The sequence below is a fragment of the Brienomyrus brachyistius genome, unplaced genomic scaffold, assembly GCF_023856365.1.
Source record: "Brienomyrus brachyistius isolate T26 unplaced genomic scaffold, BBRACH_0.4 scaffold38, whole genome shotgun sequence".
NCBI classification, from domain to species: Eukaryota; Metazoa; Chordata; class Actinopteri; order Osteoglossiformes; family Mormyridae; genus Brienomyrus; species Brienomyrus brachyistius.
Window position 1 is genome coordinate 3,032,504 of NW_026042313.1, and position 17,230 is coordinate 3,049,733.

The 17,230-nt window shown below is 47.2% G+C and overlaps 1 protein-coding gene across 1 annotated transcript; it reads right to left on the minus strand.

Moving 5' to 3' along the window:
• Nucleotides 1-11,221: 11,221 nt before the first annotated feature.
• Nucleotides 11,222-17,212, minus strand: LOC125722374 (syncytin-A-like). The gene is made up of 2 exons (XM_048998530.1): nt 16,978-17,212; nt 11,222-13,715 (listed from the first exon to the last, which is right to left on the minus strand). The coding sequence occupies exon 2, from the start codon at nt 13,062-13,064 to the stop codon at nt 11,823-11,825; it is 1,242 nt and encodes a 413-aa protein (XP_048854487.1). The 5' UTR covers nt 13,065-13,715; nt 16,978-17,212; the 3' UTR covers nt 11,222-11,822.
• Nucleotides 17,213-17,230: the final 18 nt, after the last annotated feature.

The following is a 17,230-nucleotide window of genomic DNA, read 5'->3' on the forward strand; positions in this document are numbered from 1 at the left end:
TGGTGTGTCAACACAACTGACAACTAATCACTTTCACTTCATAGCTAAACCAGTAAGCAACCCAAATTCCAAGACCCGATAGCCATCTAATGAAGGGCCTTGGATGAGCAAAGACCCTTCCTAAAACCTCTTAAAGGTACTCCTTCTACCACTCAAAATATACTCATTTACTTCAAAGGTTGCTGATTCAAGTCCTGTACTCAGCAGAATAATCTCTGTTGGGGCCTTAAGCAGGACCCTTTACCACCCCAAATAGTCCAGGGGTATGGGATTAATGGCTTACTCTGCACTTGGACCCCAAGTTATACTCTCAACTGTATATGCCTGTGTATGTCTTAAAGGAGAACAAGATCGAATGTGTGAAAAGAAGCATTGCAATGTTCTTCTACAAAGGGCAAATAAAGCACTACTTCCCAATTCTTTTGGAGCCACCAGTCTCACTGCAGAGATCTCACTGCTTCTGCAGCTGTCTTCATTGTAGCCTTCTAGGCCTCTTGGTAACGCTCAGCTGACTCAAGAGACAGCTCTAAAATCATTGTCCATTTACATCTTTTTCAACCTTCTTTACCACAAGTACATAGAAGTGGATCTAGAGTAACAGGGTGCTATGATTTTTAACCCTAACCCATCGCCAAGGTGTGACCTATCCAGGTTCATCACATTTATACTTACTGTACCACAACAATCCTCCACCTGAAATTTGGCAAATGCTCGGGCCATAAAATGTTATAAGACCCGAGGCTGGTTACCTCAGTGGCTCGTCCAACAGGCTCCAGTGAACTTCACCCAGTAACCCATGTCCGGGCAGGATACTCAGCTTTTGTTTTATACCATTCCTGGGTGTCTTTGTTTGATTGTAATGTGTTTTCCACAGATCCATTCATCAACTGAAGCTCTACTAAGACCCAAAACCCAACAAGATATCTCTTCAGATCTTAAAAGCCGTTTCAGTACACCAAGGTCACAATCCTCAGTGTCAACACTGGGAGATTCAGCCCAATTTTATAAAGAAGTACATTAACCCCAGATCCTGGAAAGGGCAAGATGAGCCAAGAGCTTGGGTGTGCAGCTTGCCTAGGGTGCCACATGGGCCATAGAGAAAAGACTGCAAGAAATAAGCAAAGCATAGCTACATAAAATCACATCAAATTTTGCATAGAAGAAATATCACTGTCGTTCCCTAAAATAAATATTTTTCTAAGCATAATCAAAACTGTTTTTACTTAAACTGTGACCAAATCCATGCTCTGACTTTCTACAAAGTTTAAGTACTCAATATAAACATTCTGTAGTGTAAACAAACATAAGCAATTCAGCCTAAAAGGTTGCTTAATAATAAAATTGTTTGTATACCATTTGTTGAAAACTACTACAGAGTAAATAATATGACTTTTCACCATCTGTGCAAATACACTCAGGAGACACAGATATAGCTGTTGAGAAACCTCTGTGTTGCACAGTGACTTAGCTAGCTAAGTAATATGCTGCATTTTTTGTAATAATATGTTATATGCTGGAGAAGTGTGGCAGCTAAAAATTTACTATTGCTAATAGAAAGAGACCTGTCCCTTACTGAAAATGTATTCAAAGTTCCTACAAGTAACTCAAGTCGAAACATAGTAAGATAAAGTTTCTTTAATAGCAAAAAGAGACAGTAAAACGAACAGAGTATCCCCATCCCAGTCACGGTGACACACAGAGTGAGTAAATACTTTTTCCAAGCTTCCCCAAAAACCATATTCGATTTTCCTATCAAAAAGCTTATTAATAATGTCGGGTTAGTACTTCAAGGGGTGATTTAATTATATCTGGTTGCTACCCCGAGAGGCACATTCTTTTTGCACACCCTGACATTAATTGTACAGTTGTCTTGGTTACCCCTGTAGATACTCCATCCCATAATTATCAAGACGTCACCTTCTGTTGTCTTATATCATGTTTCAGAGTGTGTTTTCACAGCTTGTATGAGGGCTCATAGTACATCACAAAGCCTTCTTTCATTCAAACCATGGTTCCCTTGTTTACTTCTATTGTCATCATGAGCAAATGTATGTCTTATGCATACTAAATCTTTTGCAGTTACACAGCTTATAATAATGCAAATGCAATTACATATATATCATAATGTCCTTGCAAAAATCAAGCACTTCTCAGAACTCTGGACCACCTTCTCAGAAGTCCTCTCTTCTACCTCAAGCAGTTCCACAGACTCCCGGTTCAACCGCGGGGTTCTCTCTATCTAGTTTTGCAAAGACCTGCAGCTGAATCTCAGAGCATGTGCAGAGGAACAGAAGCAAATGCACACACAGACACACACAGTCTGCACATTCTCTTCATTCCTAAGGCCTAAGACATTGACACCGATCTGATAATCTTCTTGCCTAACCCATCAATTTTTCTTCCGCAGAAGTATGTCCATATATGGTTATGAAAGGAAGTGAGTCTGGACATTAGTTATTTCTAAATGTTAACGTGTTATTTTCCCTTAATTTCACCAGTAAGCTGCATGGTGACAATGTTATTTTCTAGAGTACTTACACTGCAACAGTGATACCGCCCTTAATACAAGCTTACCTATGTTTAGTCTTCTGCTCGTTGCCTTGCGGTGTCCAGCTGCCTTGCTGCCTGTAATATTCGTGCAGAATATATTGCATAATTTGTTAGACACGGAATTGATTATTTAAATGATGTGTACGTGTTTAACAGAAGCTTTATGTTTATGCATACTCGCTGAGAGTCAGAGTAGTTCTACCTGCCTGTACGGAGTACAAGATATACTCCGTGTCATTCAATAAAGATTGTGCACAGCTATCCTGCCGTAATTCTTTATAAACAACAAGACAAAACATGGTGTCAGAGTAAAAGTGAATAAAACGGACACAATGGACGTCGCTGGTGTTCCGTCGCCCCGCATGGACTGGGATGCTGGCAACCTGCCCGAAGCATGGCACAAGTTCAGACTCCATGCCGACTTAATGTTTTCTGGTCCGTTCAAGAGGATAGGGGATGAAAAATGCAGCTTCCTACTCCTATGGGTCGGAGACAAAGGCCGAGACATCTATGACACATGGTCGCTTACGGAGGATGAAAGAAAGGTACTGAAATCGTACTACGATCGATTTGAAGCATACTTCGCGCAAAAATCCAATGTTATTTTCACGCGTTACAAATTCAATGAAAAAGTTCAAGGAGCTAGCGAGCCATTTGAACCGTTTGTGACAGACTTAGCCAGCTTAAGTTACAAGCTGAAGCCTCAAAGCACGGTTTAGGTGCAGTTCTACTTCAAGATGGCAAGCCAATTGGGTATGCCTCGAAATCACTATCTGCCAGCGAAATTAATAACGCCCAGATAGAAAAAGAGCTATATGCCATTTTATTTGGATGTAAGCGCTTCCACCAGTATGTCTATGGTCGTCATGTTATTGTGGAAAGTGACCACAAACCACTGGAGTCCATCATGAAAAAATCGCAGCAGCACCTCCAAGACTACAAAGCATGATCCTACAACTTCAGAGGTATGATTTCACCATCATCCACAAGTCAGGCAAACAAGTCCCTGTTGCCGATACCCTCTCGAGAAAGTCACTGACTGACCAGGATGATAGCCTACGAGAAGGAATGGACATGCAGGTCCACACAGTGTACAGCAGCCTACCCGTCAGTAATGCCAAATTAGAGAACATCCGCAAAGAGACTGAGAATGACTTGCAGCTCAGGCTGTTAAAGAAAATAATCAAGGAAGGATGGCCTGCAGTAAGGAAATCATGCCCCCAGAGCATAGCTGAATTCTGGAACCATAGTGATGAGCTCACTCAAATGAATGACATCTTGTTTAAGGGTGAGAAAATCATTGTTCCTACTTCACTATGGCGGGAGATGCTTTCCAGGATTCACTTGGGCCACATGGGTATAGAAAAGTGCAAGCAGAGAGCGCGAGATGTTTTATTTTGGCCAGGGATGAATAAGCAGATCGAGGAGATGGTTGAACGTTGTCCTATCTGTATTGAGCACAGGACTTCTAATAAGAAGGAGCTAATGATAAGTCACAAGATTCCAGACAGGCCATGGCAAACTGTTGCAAATGATCAGTTTGCTTGGAATAGGGACAACTATATAAACACAGTGGACTATTATAGCAGTGTAGCCAAGTGGGGAATATTGATCCCTTTGCCCTATTGGTTCCCCTGTGTTTTGGGTGGGGCTTAGCGCTATATAGAGGGTGGATTCAGTTAGGTATGGTGCTGACGCAGTTCCTGTTGCTGGCGGTGGAAGTAGCAGCTGTGCTGTGAGTGGGCAGGGGGTTAATTGGTTTCCGTAACCATCCCTTAGCCATTGGTTGCGGTATATTGATCGCATGGTTGGTGAAATGCATGCCGCTGGGGAGTTGCGTCCTGTTGCTGTTGGGGAGGTGGTGAAGGCAGCCCCAGCAGTGGTATAAGTCTTCCGGTTGGTGGTAGGTATATCGGGGAGATTAGCGGGGTATTTAGTTGTTAGCGTGGCCTGTAAGTATTTTAATATATTGCAGGTTTACTGGGGAACGTGGACCTCGCCGCTGTTTTGTCTGTCTGGTTACCAGTGATCGACATCTGTGCATCCTGTGGAGAACGTGGATTCGTGGGGGTGGCCAGAGCGGGACTGTGGTGCCAGGAGTTGCCCGGAGTGCTGCTATTCCGCTGCCGATTGCGGCATCTAGTCTATGCATATACTGCCTCAAGATTTTGTATTTTGGTTGTTTTGGTATGCTTTATTTTATTGCATGTATTAATTATTTGTGTTTGCCTTGGTTTGTTAATTTATTTTGATTGTGATTTTGTATTTATCTTGGGGGCGGTTAAGCAGGCCTAGCGGGGTAATGGAAAGCGGCGGTACCCTACTAACCTGGTGTTTTGTTCCCTCATCTGTGTTTCAGGGCTAGTAGCCTTGCGCCGCACCCGCCTGGTGTATGGTGGACGTCACCCGTGTGCGTGTGCTGTAAAGTCACCGGTGTTGGTGTATTACGCCGTGTGCGGGGTCGATGGCAGGGATTGGGCGCCTATGGGGTTTTAGATTTATGGTGTGGACTACTGAACCTTTTCATTGAATGTAATAAAACAAATAACTTTTACTGGCTCGCGTCTCTGGCCCTTTCCGGTGATTCGAACCTGTGTGCTGTTTTGAGGGTTGGGGTGTTAGGGTCCCCAGGGCAGTGTCCCTGGGGTGGCGTAGTCGGCTACTCATAGGGAAAAAAAGGGGTATTGTAGATCGCTAGGACACAGCAGGTAGTTTCAAATTGACAAGCTGCACAGCACAACATCCTCTGTTATGATAAACAAATTGAAAGAAGTTTTTGCCAGACATGGCATACCTGAAACTGTCGTATCGGACAATGGCCCCCAGTATAAATGTAGTGAGTTTGAAACGTTCGCAAACACCTGGGAGTTCAGCCATATTACCACTAGTCCGCATTATCCCCAAAGCTACGGTTTGGCTGAGAAGGCAGTACAGATTGCCAAATCGCTCATGGAAAAGTCCAGTACTGATCAGAAAGATCTGAGCCTGAGTCTTCTCGAGTATCGTAACACCCCAGTGGATGGCTTCAGATCACCAGCACAGCTTCTAATGAGTCGTCGCTTACGCTTAACCTTACCCAGAAGTCATCAGCAGCTTCAGTCCAAAGTGATTAACAATTGAGAGTTTCATTCCAGAAGAGTTCACAAACAAAATCATCAGAAAAGGTATTATGACAGATCCGCTAAACAAATGCCATCACTGCGCAATGGACAATACATCCGATTCCAGGAGCACAGCTAGTGGAAACCAGCTCTAGTCATCAGGCAAGCTGATACTGAAAGGTCATATCACATACATGCAACTGACGGTGGACAGGTGTATAAACGAAACAGACGACACCTTCTTCACACTAAGGGAGCACGTCCTGCCGAAGAGAGTTTTGACCACAACAGGCAGCAGGCCCAACACCGCATCACACAACCAGCCTCCTTTGCAGCCAATGAGTCAGCCACTTCTACTGTCCCTTACCGGACAAGGTTTGGACGTGAAGTCAAGCCAAGAACAATTTTGGACTTGTAAATGCTGTAAAAGGGTGCAGGCAGATACAATGTGATTGTATTGTGTTGATATACATTCTTCTGTTCATGACCTGTAGGTAATGTGGAAACAAGGTTGCAGATATTCCATCATAGTGGTATTGCTGTTATTGTTTTGCGTGTGACTCTTCAGTTATATACATGTAAAAAGAAAAAAAAAATTCAAAAACAAGGAGGATGTAATATTCGTGCAGAATATATTGCATAATTTGTTAGACACGGAATTGATTATTTAAATGATGTGTACGTGTTTAATAGAAGCTTTATGTGGATTGGTTAATGCACACGTGATCTGTTTATGCATACTCGCTGAGAGTCAGTTAGAGTAATTCTACCTGCCTGTACAGAGTACAAGATATACTCCGTGTCATTCAATAAAGATTGTGCACAGCTATCCTGCTGTAATTCTTTATAAACAACAAGACAAAACACTGCCTAGTGTCTTGGTGCTTGTGCACTCACATGTGTGGTGCAGGGTTGCTGACCAGACATATTCTCTTACACTGAGCTGGTTTCCACTAATGAAATTCCCTAAGATGATCAGAATATACCCATACTGTTGCCCTCTCCTATCATCCTGTTACCCTTCAGTCAAAAGTAACCATTGGTGAGCTGCATGTGAATCTGCTGTAAACTGACAGGCATCTGCAGGTGTTTAGAGTAGTTTATAACTGCTTTGTGTCTCTTTAAAATCATTCTGTGTTGTGATGAAATTGTGTGCCTGTGGTTGTTATATAGTAGAGATTGAGCACCCCCTCCTGGCAGTAATATGACAATGAAAGCACACAGATTCAAATACCTACAATGACATTATAATTAACTTTATTGATCCCAGGGGAAATTCTGGTGCATATATCAGCAACATCATAGTCCATAGACAAACATATATATAGTGCCAAACAGACACACAGAATGTGATGCAAAAAAAAATTAATACTTAAAGATACAAGTAATTGTTATGTGCAAATAAATTATGTGCAGTTAGAACAGTAAGCACTGGATTGTACTGTAACAAGAGAGGATGTTTCCAGATGCGTTATGGCTGTGGATGGGGATTGGCACATCAGGAGAAAGCACTGTGGTGTGAAGCAGCAGGCAGGAATGATCCCCAGTAATGAGATTTAGCACACTGGGGTGGAATGACCCAATGGTTACATGTGCTCCCGGATAGCGTCCCCAGAAGGAGATTGGCAGAATTGTTCATAATCTAGTTCTATTTTGCCAATATCCTCTTCTCTGCTACTGCCTGCAATGGGTCCAGTGTCAGTCCTGTGATGGAGTTGGCCTTCCTAATAGGTTTGTTCAGGCATTTGTCAAGGCCTGCACTGATTGCACTTCTCCAGCATCCATCCATCCATCTTCTACCGCTTTTCAAGGTCGGGTTGCAGGGGCAACAGTCTAAGCAGGGAGTCCCAGACTTCTCTCTCCCTGGTCACTTCGTCCAGGTCCTCCAGGGTAATCCCGAGGCGTTTCCAGACCAGCCGAGTGACATAGTCTCTCCAGCGTGTCCTGGGTCTTCTCCGGGGCCTCCTCCCAGTGGAACATGCCTGGAACACCTCACCAGGGAGGCATTCAGGAGTCATCCTGACCAGATCTTGTTGCAGAGGATCAGCGGCTCTAATCTGAATCCCTCCCGAATGACCGAGCTTCTCACCCTATCTCTAAGGGAAAGCCCAGCCATCCTGTGGAGGAAACCCATTTTGGCCACTTGTATTCGCAACCTCATTATTTCGGTCACTACCCACAGCTCATAACCACAGGTGAGTGTATCAATGTAGATCGACTGGTAAATCGAAAGCTTTGCCTTTTGGCTCAGCTCCTTTTTCACCATGACAGACCGATGCAGCACCTGCATCACTGCTGATACCGTCTCCCGCTCCATCCTTCCCTCACTCATGAACAAGACCCCAAGATATAAGGACCCCCTCCCAGACCCGGAGAGAGCGCTCCACCCTTTTCCGGCAGAGGACCATGGTCTCAGATTTGGACGTACTGATTTTAATCCCAGCCACTTCACACTCTGCGAACAGCGAGACGAAGGTCAAGGTCCGATGAAGCCAACAGAACCACATCATCTGCAAAAAGCAGAGACCTAATCCTGAGGTCACCAAACCGAACATCATCAATGCCCTGGCTGAACCTAGAAATTCTGTCCATAAAATTTATGAACAGAATCAGTGACAAAGGGCAGCCCTGGCGGAGTCCAACCCTCACTGGAAACAATTCCGACTGCCGACAATGCGGACCAAGCTCTGACCCTGGTCATACAGGGACCGAACAGCCCTTATAAGGAAGCCCGGCACCCCATACTCCCAATGCAGTCCCCACAGAACTCCCCGACAGACACGGTGGAATGCCTTCTCCAAATCCACAGAGCACATGTAGACTGATTGGGCAAACTCCCACACACCCTCCAGGACCCTGCTGCAAGTATAGAGCTGGTCCACTGTTCCATGGCCAGGGCAAAAACCACAATGCTCCTCCTAAATCCAAGGTTCGACAATCCGATGGACCCTCCTCTCCAGGACCCCTGAATAGACCTTACCAGGGAGGCTGAGGAGTGTGATCCTCCTATAGTTGGAACACACCCTCCGATACTTCTTCTTGAAGAGGACCACCACCCCGGTCTGCCAATCCAGAGGCACTGCCCCCGATGCCTGTCAACCAGGACAGTCCTGCAACATCCAGAGCCTTGAGGAACTCCGGGTGGATCTCATCCACCCCAGGGGCCCGGCCACCAAGGAGCTTTTTAGCCACCTCAGCGACCTCCGCCCCAGAGATAGGGGAGTCCAACCCCAAGTCCCCAAACTCTGCTTCCTCATTGGAAGGCATGTCGGAGGGATTGAGGAGGTCTTCAAAGTCTTCCTTCCACTGACCCACAACATTCCGAGCTGAGATCAGCAGCACCCCATCCTCACCATAAACAGTGTTGATACTGCACCACTTTCCCACCCTGAGCCACCAGATTGTGGACCAGAATCTCCTCAAAGCCTTCCAGAAGTTGCTCTCCATGGCCTTGCCAAACTCCTCCCACACCATAGTTTTTACCTCAGCGACCGTTGAAACCGCGTTCCACTTGGCCCACCAGTACTCATCAGCTGCCTCTGGAGTCCCACAGACCAGAAAGGTCTGATAGGACACCTTCTTGATGTTGATGGAATCCCTCACCACTGGTGTCCATCAGCGTGTTTGGGGATTGCCCACGACAGGCACTGACCACCTTATGGCCATATCTCCAGTCAGCCGCCTCATTCAGATTCAATGTCCCCTGCCTCCATCGGAACTTGGGCGAAGTTCTGCCGGAGGTAGGAGTTGAAGCTCCTTCTGATAGGGGATTCCGCCAGACATTCCCAGCAGACCCTCAATATACGCCCTGCAGCACCTCCACTTCCTCCCCTTGGGGAGTGACTGGTCTCTGGGGCTCCCTGATACTATGGAAGTCCACCACCAGCTCCTTTTTCTTGCTGAATTTGAGCTGCAAGTTGCTCTTCCTGCACCACAAGACAAAGTCGTCTACTAGTCCTCTATACTTTGACTCATCTCCATTGCTGATGTATCGAGGAGTCGTCAGAGAACTTCTGTAAATGGCAAGAAAGAGTTGTACTGGAAGACCGACATACAGAGGATAAACAGGAAGTTGGGCTGGACTGTGTCCTGAGGTGCCCCTCTGTTTCTCACCACCAACTTCGACACACAGTCCCAGAGTTATATAAACTGCCGTCTGTTACTTAGATAGTCAATGATCCAGGAGTCTTTGGGGGCATCAAGGAGCATTATCCTGAGCTTATTCCCCAATCAAAGAGGGAACTGGATGGTGTCGAAGGCACTGGAGAAGTCAGCGAACATAATCCTAAATGTGGTGACAGCTTTGTCTAGGGGGAAGTTGGCCATGTGAAGCATGTGGATCAGAGCACCATTCACACCTGTGTGCGCCTGGTCAGCAAACTGCCGGGGATCCATCTGCTCTGTTACCAGGGGTCAGAGCTGGTTCAGTACTGGCCTCAGAGGTGTAGTTATGAGTGAACACAAGCATACAGCATATACCCACCCCGAAAAAAATGGATTTAACACATACTGACCTACAAATTATCAGCAATGTGTATCAGTCAGAGGAAAAGAGTGTTCACCTAATTATTCGGTATAACAGTGTACCCACCTACCAAAGGACAACTTACACCACTGACCAGCCCCACAAAGGTTGTCATATATCAGACGAGAGCAACTGCTCTGAGGTCCTTAAGGGAACTGGAGTGCCCTTTCTTTGGAACAGAGACCACACAGGAAGGTCCAGGCTCAGAGAGAGGGAGAATAGGTGCTGTAGGACCCCCAGAACTGGCTGGCACATGTCTTACTGAATAAGTGAAAAACAGTAACTACAACTTTTCCGTAATAAGTAACAAAAGGGCTTTGCCAGATCTCAGTGGATGATAAAGATCCACATTTGTACCCTGTTATAACAACATAATTTTCATGTATTAATATTATACTTTTGTGTTAAAATGTTAAAAGGATATCATTATGACAAGAATTTTTTCTTTTTTGTGTCATGGTGGCAACAAGGGGTGGCATGCTAGTGCAGTGGTTAGCACTGTTGTCTCCCACCTCTAGAACCAGAGTTTGAGTCTCTGCCATGGGTCCATGTGTGTGGAGTTTGCATTTATCCCTGTGTTGTCATGGTGTTTCCTTAAGGTATTCTGGTTTTCCCCCACAGTCCAAAAGCATCCATCCATTTTCTGTAACTGCTTGCCCTATTCAGAGTCAAGGGGAATCCAGAGGCTATGAACAGAAGACAGGGAACAACCCAGGATGGGATGCCAACCCATTGTAGAGCATAGTCACACACTATTTACTTACAATTTTGATAACTCCAATGTTTTGGGGCAGTGGGGGGGACTGGAGTACCTGGAGGAAAGCCCACAACAACACAGGGAGAACATGCAAACTCCACACACACACTGAAAAAAAATGATTTTTGACCTTAGTAATCTTTGCTCTGTAAAATGAGAAGATTTCGCTTAAAATGCCGTTTTTCTAGTATGTGTAGCCCAATATTTGAGATTTTTATTGCACTCAAAATTCGGTGTAAATGCTACTAATCCATTTGAGGAATGCTGACATGCGCCAGAATTGAGCACATCTAATGTTGGAGCTTGTCTCCGCCGAGTCCGTTGATGAGGAAAGAGACGCACACGTGAGGCGAAAGGTGGTTGTAAGTCAGCACTTTATTCTTGGCACAGATCGCGATCCGGGAGCCACGCTCGCATGCACATACAGTACATACCAGAGGAATCTCAAACTCTGTTGTCTGTGTCTGGCTTATATAGCCCGTCTGGGGCGTCTGCTAGTCTTGATATTTTTCCACTAGCGTGACAAACAACTCCATTTTGATATCTGCTTTCGGTAGTACCCATACCCCCCCCCCTTTTTTGTGTTCTCTTTTGCGGCTTTAGCGACCCCTTCCCTTGTTAAGCCCAGTAGGGCAAGCATTGGCACAATGTCTCAGCAACCCTGCAAAGCACACCATTTGTTTCCCTGTGTCACAACCACCTTAGAGTGAGGCCCCCTGCCCTGCCTGCCTGCAAGTCGGTTCCTGTTTTCAGTGTTACAAAGTTTAGCACAAAGTTTAGCCCCTCAATTTCCCCCATTTGATCTCTACTCAGAGATCACCCCTAGGTATACTGATTCGTGGAAAATTGCTGTATCCCCCTTTTGATCACCGCAAGGAGATCACCCTTCTTAAAGGGGACGCACCTGGCCAGCCGATGGCTCCCCTTCCTCCCCTTCACCAGCCAGGTCAGCCAGGAGGGGCATCATCAGCATGTTCGTGTGGGCGTCCCTCTTCTCTATTGTGGACGTGATAAACCGAATTGTGAGAGCACGCAGGCAAGGAATGCAGCAACACCCGCAGGTAACTAGTATAGCAGAGAATGTAGCAATCGATAATAATAGCGGAGCCATCAAACCTTCCCACTGCCCAAACATGGAGGTCATCCAGTCATCCCAGAGGTTCTCTATTTCGGAGAGTTCATGCATGGTTTTGGAGAGAGTGCGGAGGCCCTCTAATGCCTTAGTGACGGACCCGTCTGGGGCAGTGTTATTGGGGATGAAAGTGCAACAGATGTCCCCAAACATGGCACACACGCCCACTTTTTCTGCCAGCAAAATATCTAGAGCAAGTCTGTTCTGCACAACCATCAGGGAGGTGGGGCCTAGTTGTCCAGCTAGGCCCTCTACTATGTCTCGTGCGAGATTGGAGAGACGGAGCACATTATAGTGGACATAGTTGATGCGATCCACATTCTTATTTGGGGTTATGGGAAAGATTGCTGCCACTATTGGGATGTTCTCGAACCCCGCAGCCACTTGGTCCTCCAGCCTGTATTCGTCCGGGACTCCCCTCGGAATACCTATGGCATCTATATAAGTTGGAGAGTCCACGGTGGGGTTAAAGTTGTGAGCACTCCATTTCCCTAGTACATGCCTTCTTCTCCGGAGGGGGAGAGGGGAGGTGGTGACACTCAGCCTTGTGGGTCGTTCACCTATCAGCACCAGAGGGGCCCCCAACCTAACCATAGCACACACTCCCTGACTGCTTATGGGCATCCAGACTCGGAGTTTGTTTCGACCACAGTACCAGTAAAGACCTGAGCGGGCCCAGTGCCCTATCTGACCAGTCCCAGTGACATTTTGTTGGTGGCATTTGCACCAGTCGCTGGGCACCTCTCCTATGGGTGGACCTGTCCCTGTAAAGTTAAAACAGAGGTATTCTCCTTTACCTTTATGGGGTGTAAAGGGCCCTGCCTTTGTAGTGTTATCTATAGGAGGAAAGATGGATGCCAGAGAACTACAGTGTGTGGGGGTTGCTTCCCTGGTAAGGGCTAACATGCAGGCATACCCCCAGGTGTCTTCTGGATGCAGTGGGGCCAGCTCTGTATATAGCTGGGGCTTGGCCACCACGCAGGCCACACAACCTTCCATGTGTTGTTCTCTGGCTGTCTGGGCTATCCAGTCCAGCCAGAGGTTACTGTCCTTATATCTGGTTGCCAGCTGGAGTACGTCTAGGGGATTTAATCTGTTATAGTCAACCTGCCATATTCTGATGTCATTTGTGGGGCGGACTGGCTCCGATGGTGGGGTGTCAGTGGGGAGGGAATTTACGCCCCTGGGCGGGTCTATGAACTGGATCCGTACCAGCCCCCAGGGGTCCTGTCCAGTCTGATCCACCCCTAGAGAGACATATAGTATGTCTTCTCCGTCTGGGCCGGAGTGGTAGTTCCCCAGTGACAGGGCCTTGTCTGCTTACCGTCGGATGAGGTGTCTCTGGTCTTCTCTGTCAGACAGGGGTAGACTACCCTGCTGGTTCCCTCAGGTCAGGGGATTATTCTGCCACTCTGCTGGGACCTGAGTTGCTGGGCTCTGCCACCGCTGCACACTGGCTCCAATGGTACCACGTATCACCTTTGCCTTTCAGCTGGACTACGTGGGAGATCCTCTCGATGACTCGGAAGAGACCAGTCCACCTAGACTCTGACCACTTCCTCTTGATGACCTTCAGGAGGACCCACTCTGCCGTGTGAGGCTTGGCTGGTCAGACCTCTGGTCTCGCCTCCTGGACCTGCTTGGAGAAACCTGTAACGAGAACTTGTAATCCATCATATTATGCCTTGGCATTCCCTCCTCCTTTGTGTTCTGGGTCCCACTTTAGTTCTCTGCGGGGCCCAGGAAATTGTCGCCCCATCTGCAGCTCAAAGGGGGTGAACCCTGTACCTCGATTTATGGAGCTCCTGATTGACATCAGGGCTAGAGGTAATGCATCAACCCAATTCAATTTAGTCTGTGCACAGATTTTTGCCAATTTTTGTTTGACCATCTGGTTCATGTGCTCTACCGTCCCCTGGGACTGTGGGTGATACATTGTCCTGAAAGCATGTCTTTGCCCCAATGCCCTTTCAGCTTTTTGCAGATACTCGTTTTTGAAATGGGACCCATTGTCTGACCTCACCCTCTCGGGAAACCCATGCCCGGGAATATATTGATTGATTAGGAACTTAACCACAGAGGCCCCATCCTCTCTCTTCGTGGGTCATGCTTCTGGCCATGCCGAGAACGCATCCACACACATCAGTACATAGTGCATTCCCTGCACTGGGGTTACCATGTCTGTGTAGTCCATAACTATTTCTTCTCTGGTCCTGCAGCATGCCGGAAACTTACCCTTCTCTGGTTTTACCGTGGGCCTCAGGTTGTGCAACGCGCAGATTTCATAGCTCTTTACAAACTCCAGCACCAATTCTTTCAAAAACGGATACTACCAGCCTCTCAGGTTGTTGAGCATTTGCCTCACTCCCACATGGCTCATGCCGTGAGCCTCCTCCAGGACCTGTTGCCTGATTCCCATAGGGAGGGCTGGCTTCCCCTCCTTGTTGCACCACAGTCCCTCTGTCTGGATACCCCCCTTTTCTATCCACATGTTTCTCTCCTCTGGGGAGGCTTAATTCTGCATTTCTTGGACCCTAACCGAGGTCAGCCTGCCCTGTCCTTTTAAGTTCCTCTTCTACCGTAACCATCTGTCTGCTTACCACATATCCTGTGGCTCATTTCGCTTCTTCATCAGCTGCTTGATTTCCTTGAGCCTCCACTGTCCCTGACCCCTCATGTTCTTTACATTTTACCACAGCTACCCTTTTAGGAAGCATCAATGCTTCTGCTAGCTCGCTCATTTATGCCTCGTGTTTAATTAGTTTGTCTCCTGCCGTTAAAAATCCAGCCCTCAGCCATTGGCTGAGTTCCACATGCACTGCACCTACGGCATATGCTGAATCCGAATAGATGGTGACTTCTTTTCCTTCTGCTAGCTTCAAGGCTTCGATGATTGCCCTGGCTTCCGATCTTTGGGCCGATTGGGTCCCCTCGAGTCTCTCCACTTTCAGAGTTTTGAACCCTTGTCCTCCCTTTGCTACTACTGCAAACCCTGCTTGCAACCCTCCACTGTCTGTCCTAAAACAACATCCATCTTTGAACCAGTCCTCTGTCCCTTCTATTTTTTTGGCTGCGAGGTCCCCTCTGACCTTTTCCTCTTTCCTGACCCTATCCTCGCAGTCATGTGGTTCTTCTTGCCCCATTGCTGTGGACCCCAACCCAACCCATTGCTGTGGACCCATACCATAATTGGGAGGTCCGCCCCATGGGCCGAACGAGGCGGTGGCATGCTCCCCTGTGGTGCCCCTGCCACCATCTGCCTCCCCTGCTCCTTCTTTCAATTATCCTATACTTTTTGTCTCACTTCTCCCACCTGCAGTTTCAACAATTGTGCCTGTAAGTCTTTCAAGTTACTTTCCTCCTTGGTAGCCTCATCTTTCACCCTCTGGAGAAGATGCAACACGTGTCTATCCCATACTGGTGAATCAGCTCCTGGCAGATCAGGATTAGCCAGGATGGCCACTCTGACCCCTTCCGGGACGCCCTCCATTACTGCTCGCCTAAACCATTCCTGTTGGACCCTAGCCCGCCCCGGGTGACACCCAGTTCTCTTAGTTCAATCCTCCTTACACTTGTCCAAATATTCCCTGGGGTATGTTTTAGGGTCCCACATGAATTTTGGAATGCTGGCCCCACTAGGACCAGGGAACAACTTCCGCTTGGCCTCACCCAGGTCCATCACTACGTCTGTTAAGGTTACACTATCTCCGCAAGTGAGCGTCCCTGCCATTTCCTCTATCTCTTGCAGGGAGTGCTTAGTCAGGCACCTAGCAACCACTGCTCTGAAGTCTCCTAAGGCCAACTTTGTCCCCTGTGTCAGTTGGTCTAATTTATCCATCCAGTGACCGCCCCCCTTCTAAATCCTGCACGTCCCCCAAGGAGAATGGCTTATATCTTTCGGGTCCCCCTGAAGCTCCCCGTAATAAGGGAAGCTGCCTGTGCTTCAGGTTTCGGGACCTTAATGTCATCCTACGGGTCTCCCGGTTGCACCAATCCGGTACCTCGTCTTGTTCTTCCTCCAGATCTATCAACACCCTTTCCTCTCCTTTTTCCACTTTCCCCACTGCATTAGACCTGCCTTTTCTTTCTGCCATTTTGCTTCATCCCTCTGACCAGTATGTTCCTTCTCTTTTCTCCACAACAACTCCCCTAATGATTGTCTATCTTCTGCTTTATACCCGTCAGACCGTACCACTAGACTCATTCACCCCCCAATGTCAGCTATATCCTTCTCTCTACATTTCTCCTTTGCTGCTTTCCCTACTGCTATTTTTACCACCTGCATCTGTTTGTTCAGGGGCCTCCATCGTCCATTCCGCGGCGGACCCCAGCCTCCGTCATCTAGTTCTCTATCAAATTCGTGATCCATGTTCCTTATCAGGCTTACGTTTCTCTTGATCTAACAGCCCTTCTGCCAGGGGTTCACCCACCCACACTTGGTACACTTCTTAGTTGTCACGGAGTGTCCGACTAACAAACACCACCAATGCATAGACTCCCACACAACACAGAATAACACAAAATAACACTATCACACTTTTTGGTGCTTTGAGACCCCTGGTCTCGGGACTCCAACTGGATGCTTTGAGGATTTTAACCTCTGGACTCCAACCAGTTTTAGAGAGGAGGAACCTTACTCATCTAGCCAAACTAGCATTCGGGGGTCCTGAATTCCCTGGAACTCTAACCCAGCTTCTCTATTGCCCGTCAGCAAATAGTGGGGTTGCCACACCAAGGACAATACGGGGGTCCCAGACCCTCCGTCAATAGGTTCCAGTTACACTTTCCCTTTAGAACTATACATACAACAAATCCCCCCCTCTTTACTTTGCCGACGGATCCCGGGACACTTCCAGCCACTTGATTTCACAATCGCCAATATGCAGATTTCGATAAAACAGGCTCTGCCTACCTTATAGTAGATGAGGAGTCCGTTGATGAGGAAAGAGACGTACATGTGAGTGTGGTTGTAAGTCAGTACTTTATTCTTGGCACAGATCGCGATCCGGGAGCCACACTCACATGCACATACAGTACATACCCGAGGAAGCCTAAACTCTGTTGTCTGTGTCTGGCTTATATAGCCCGTCTGGGGCGTCTGCTGGTCTTGATATTTTTCCACTAGCATGACAAACAACTCTATTTTGACATCTGCTTTCATTAGT

Coding starts and splice junctions, on each gene's coding strand:
- LOC125722374 (XM_048998530.1), bottom strand. CDS start 13,064: ATGGAAGGTTGTGTGGCCTGCGTGGTGGCCAAGCCCCAGCTATATACA.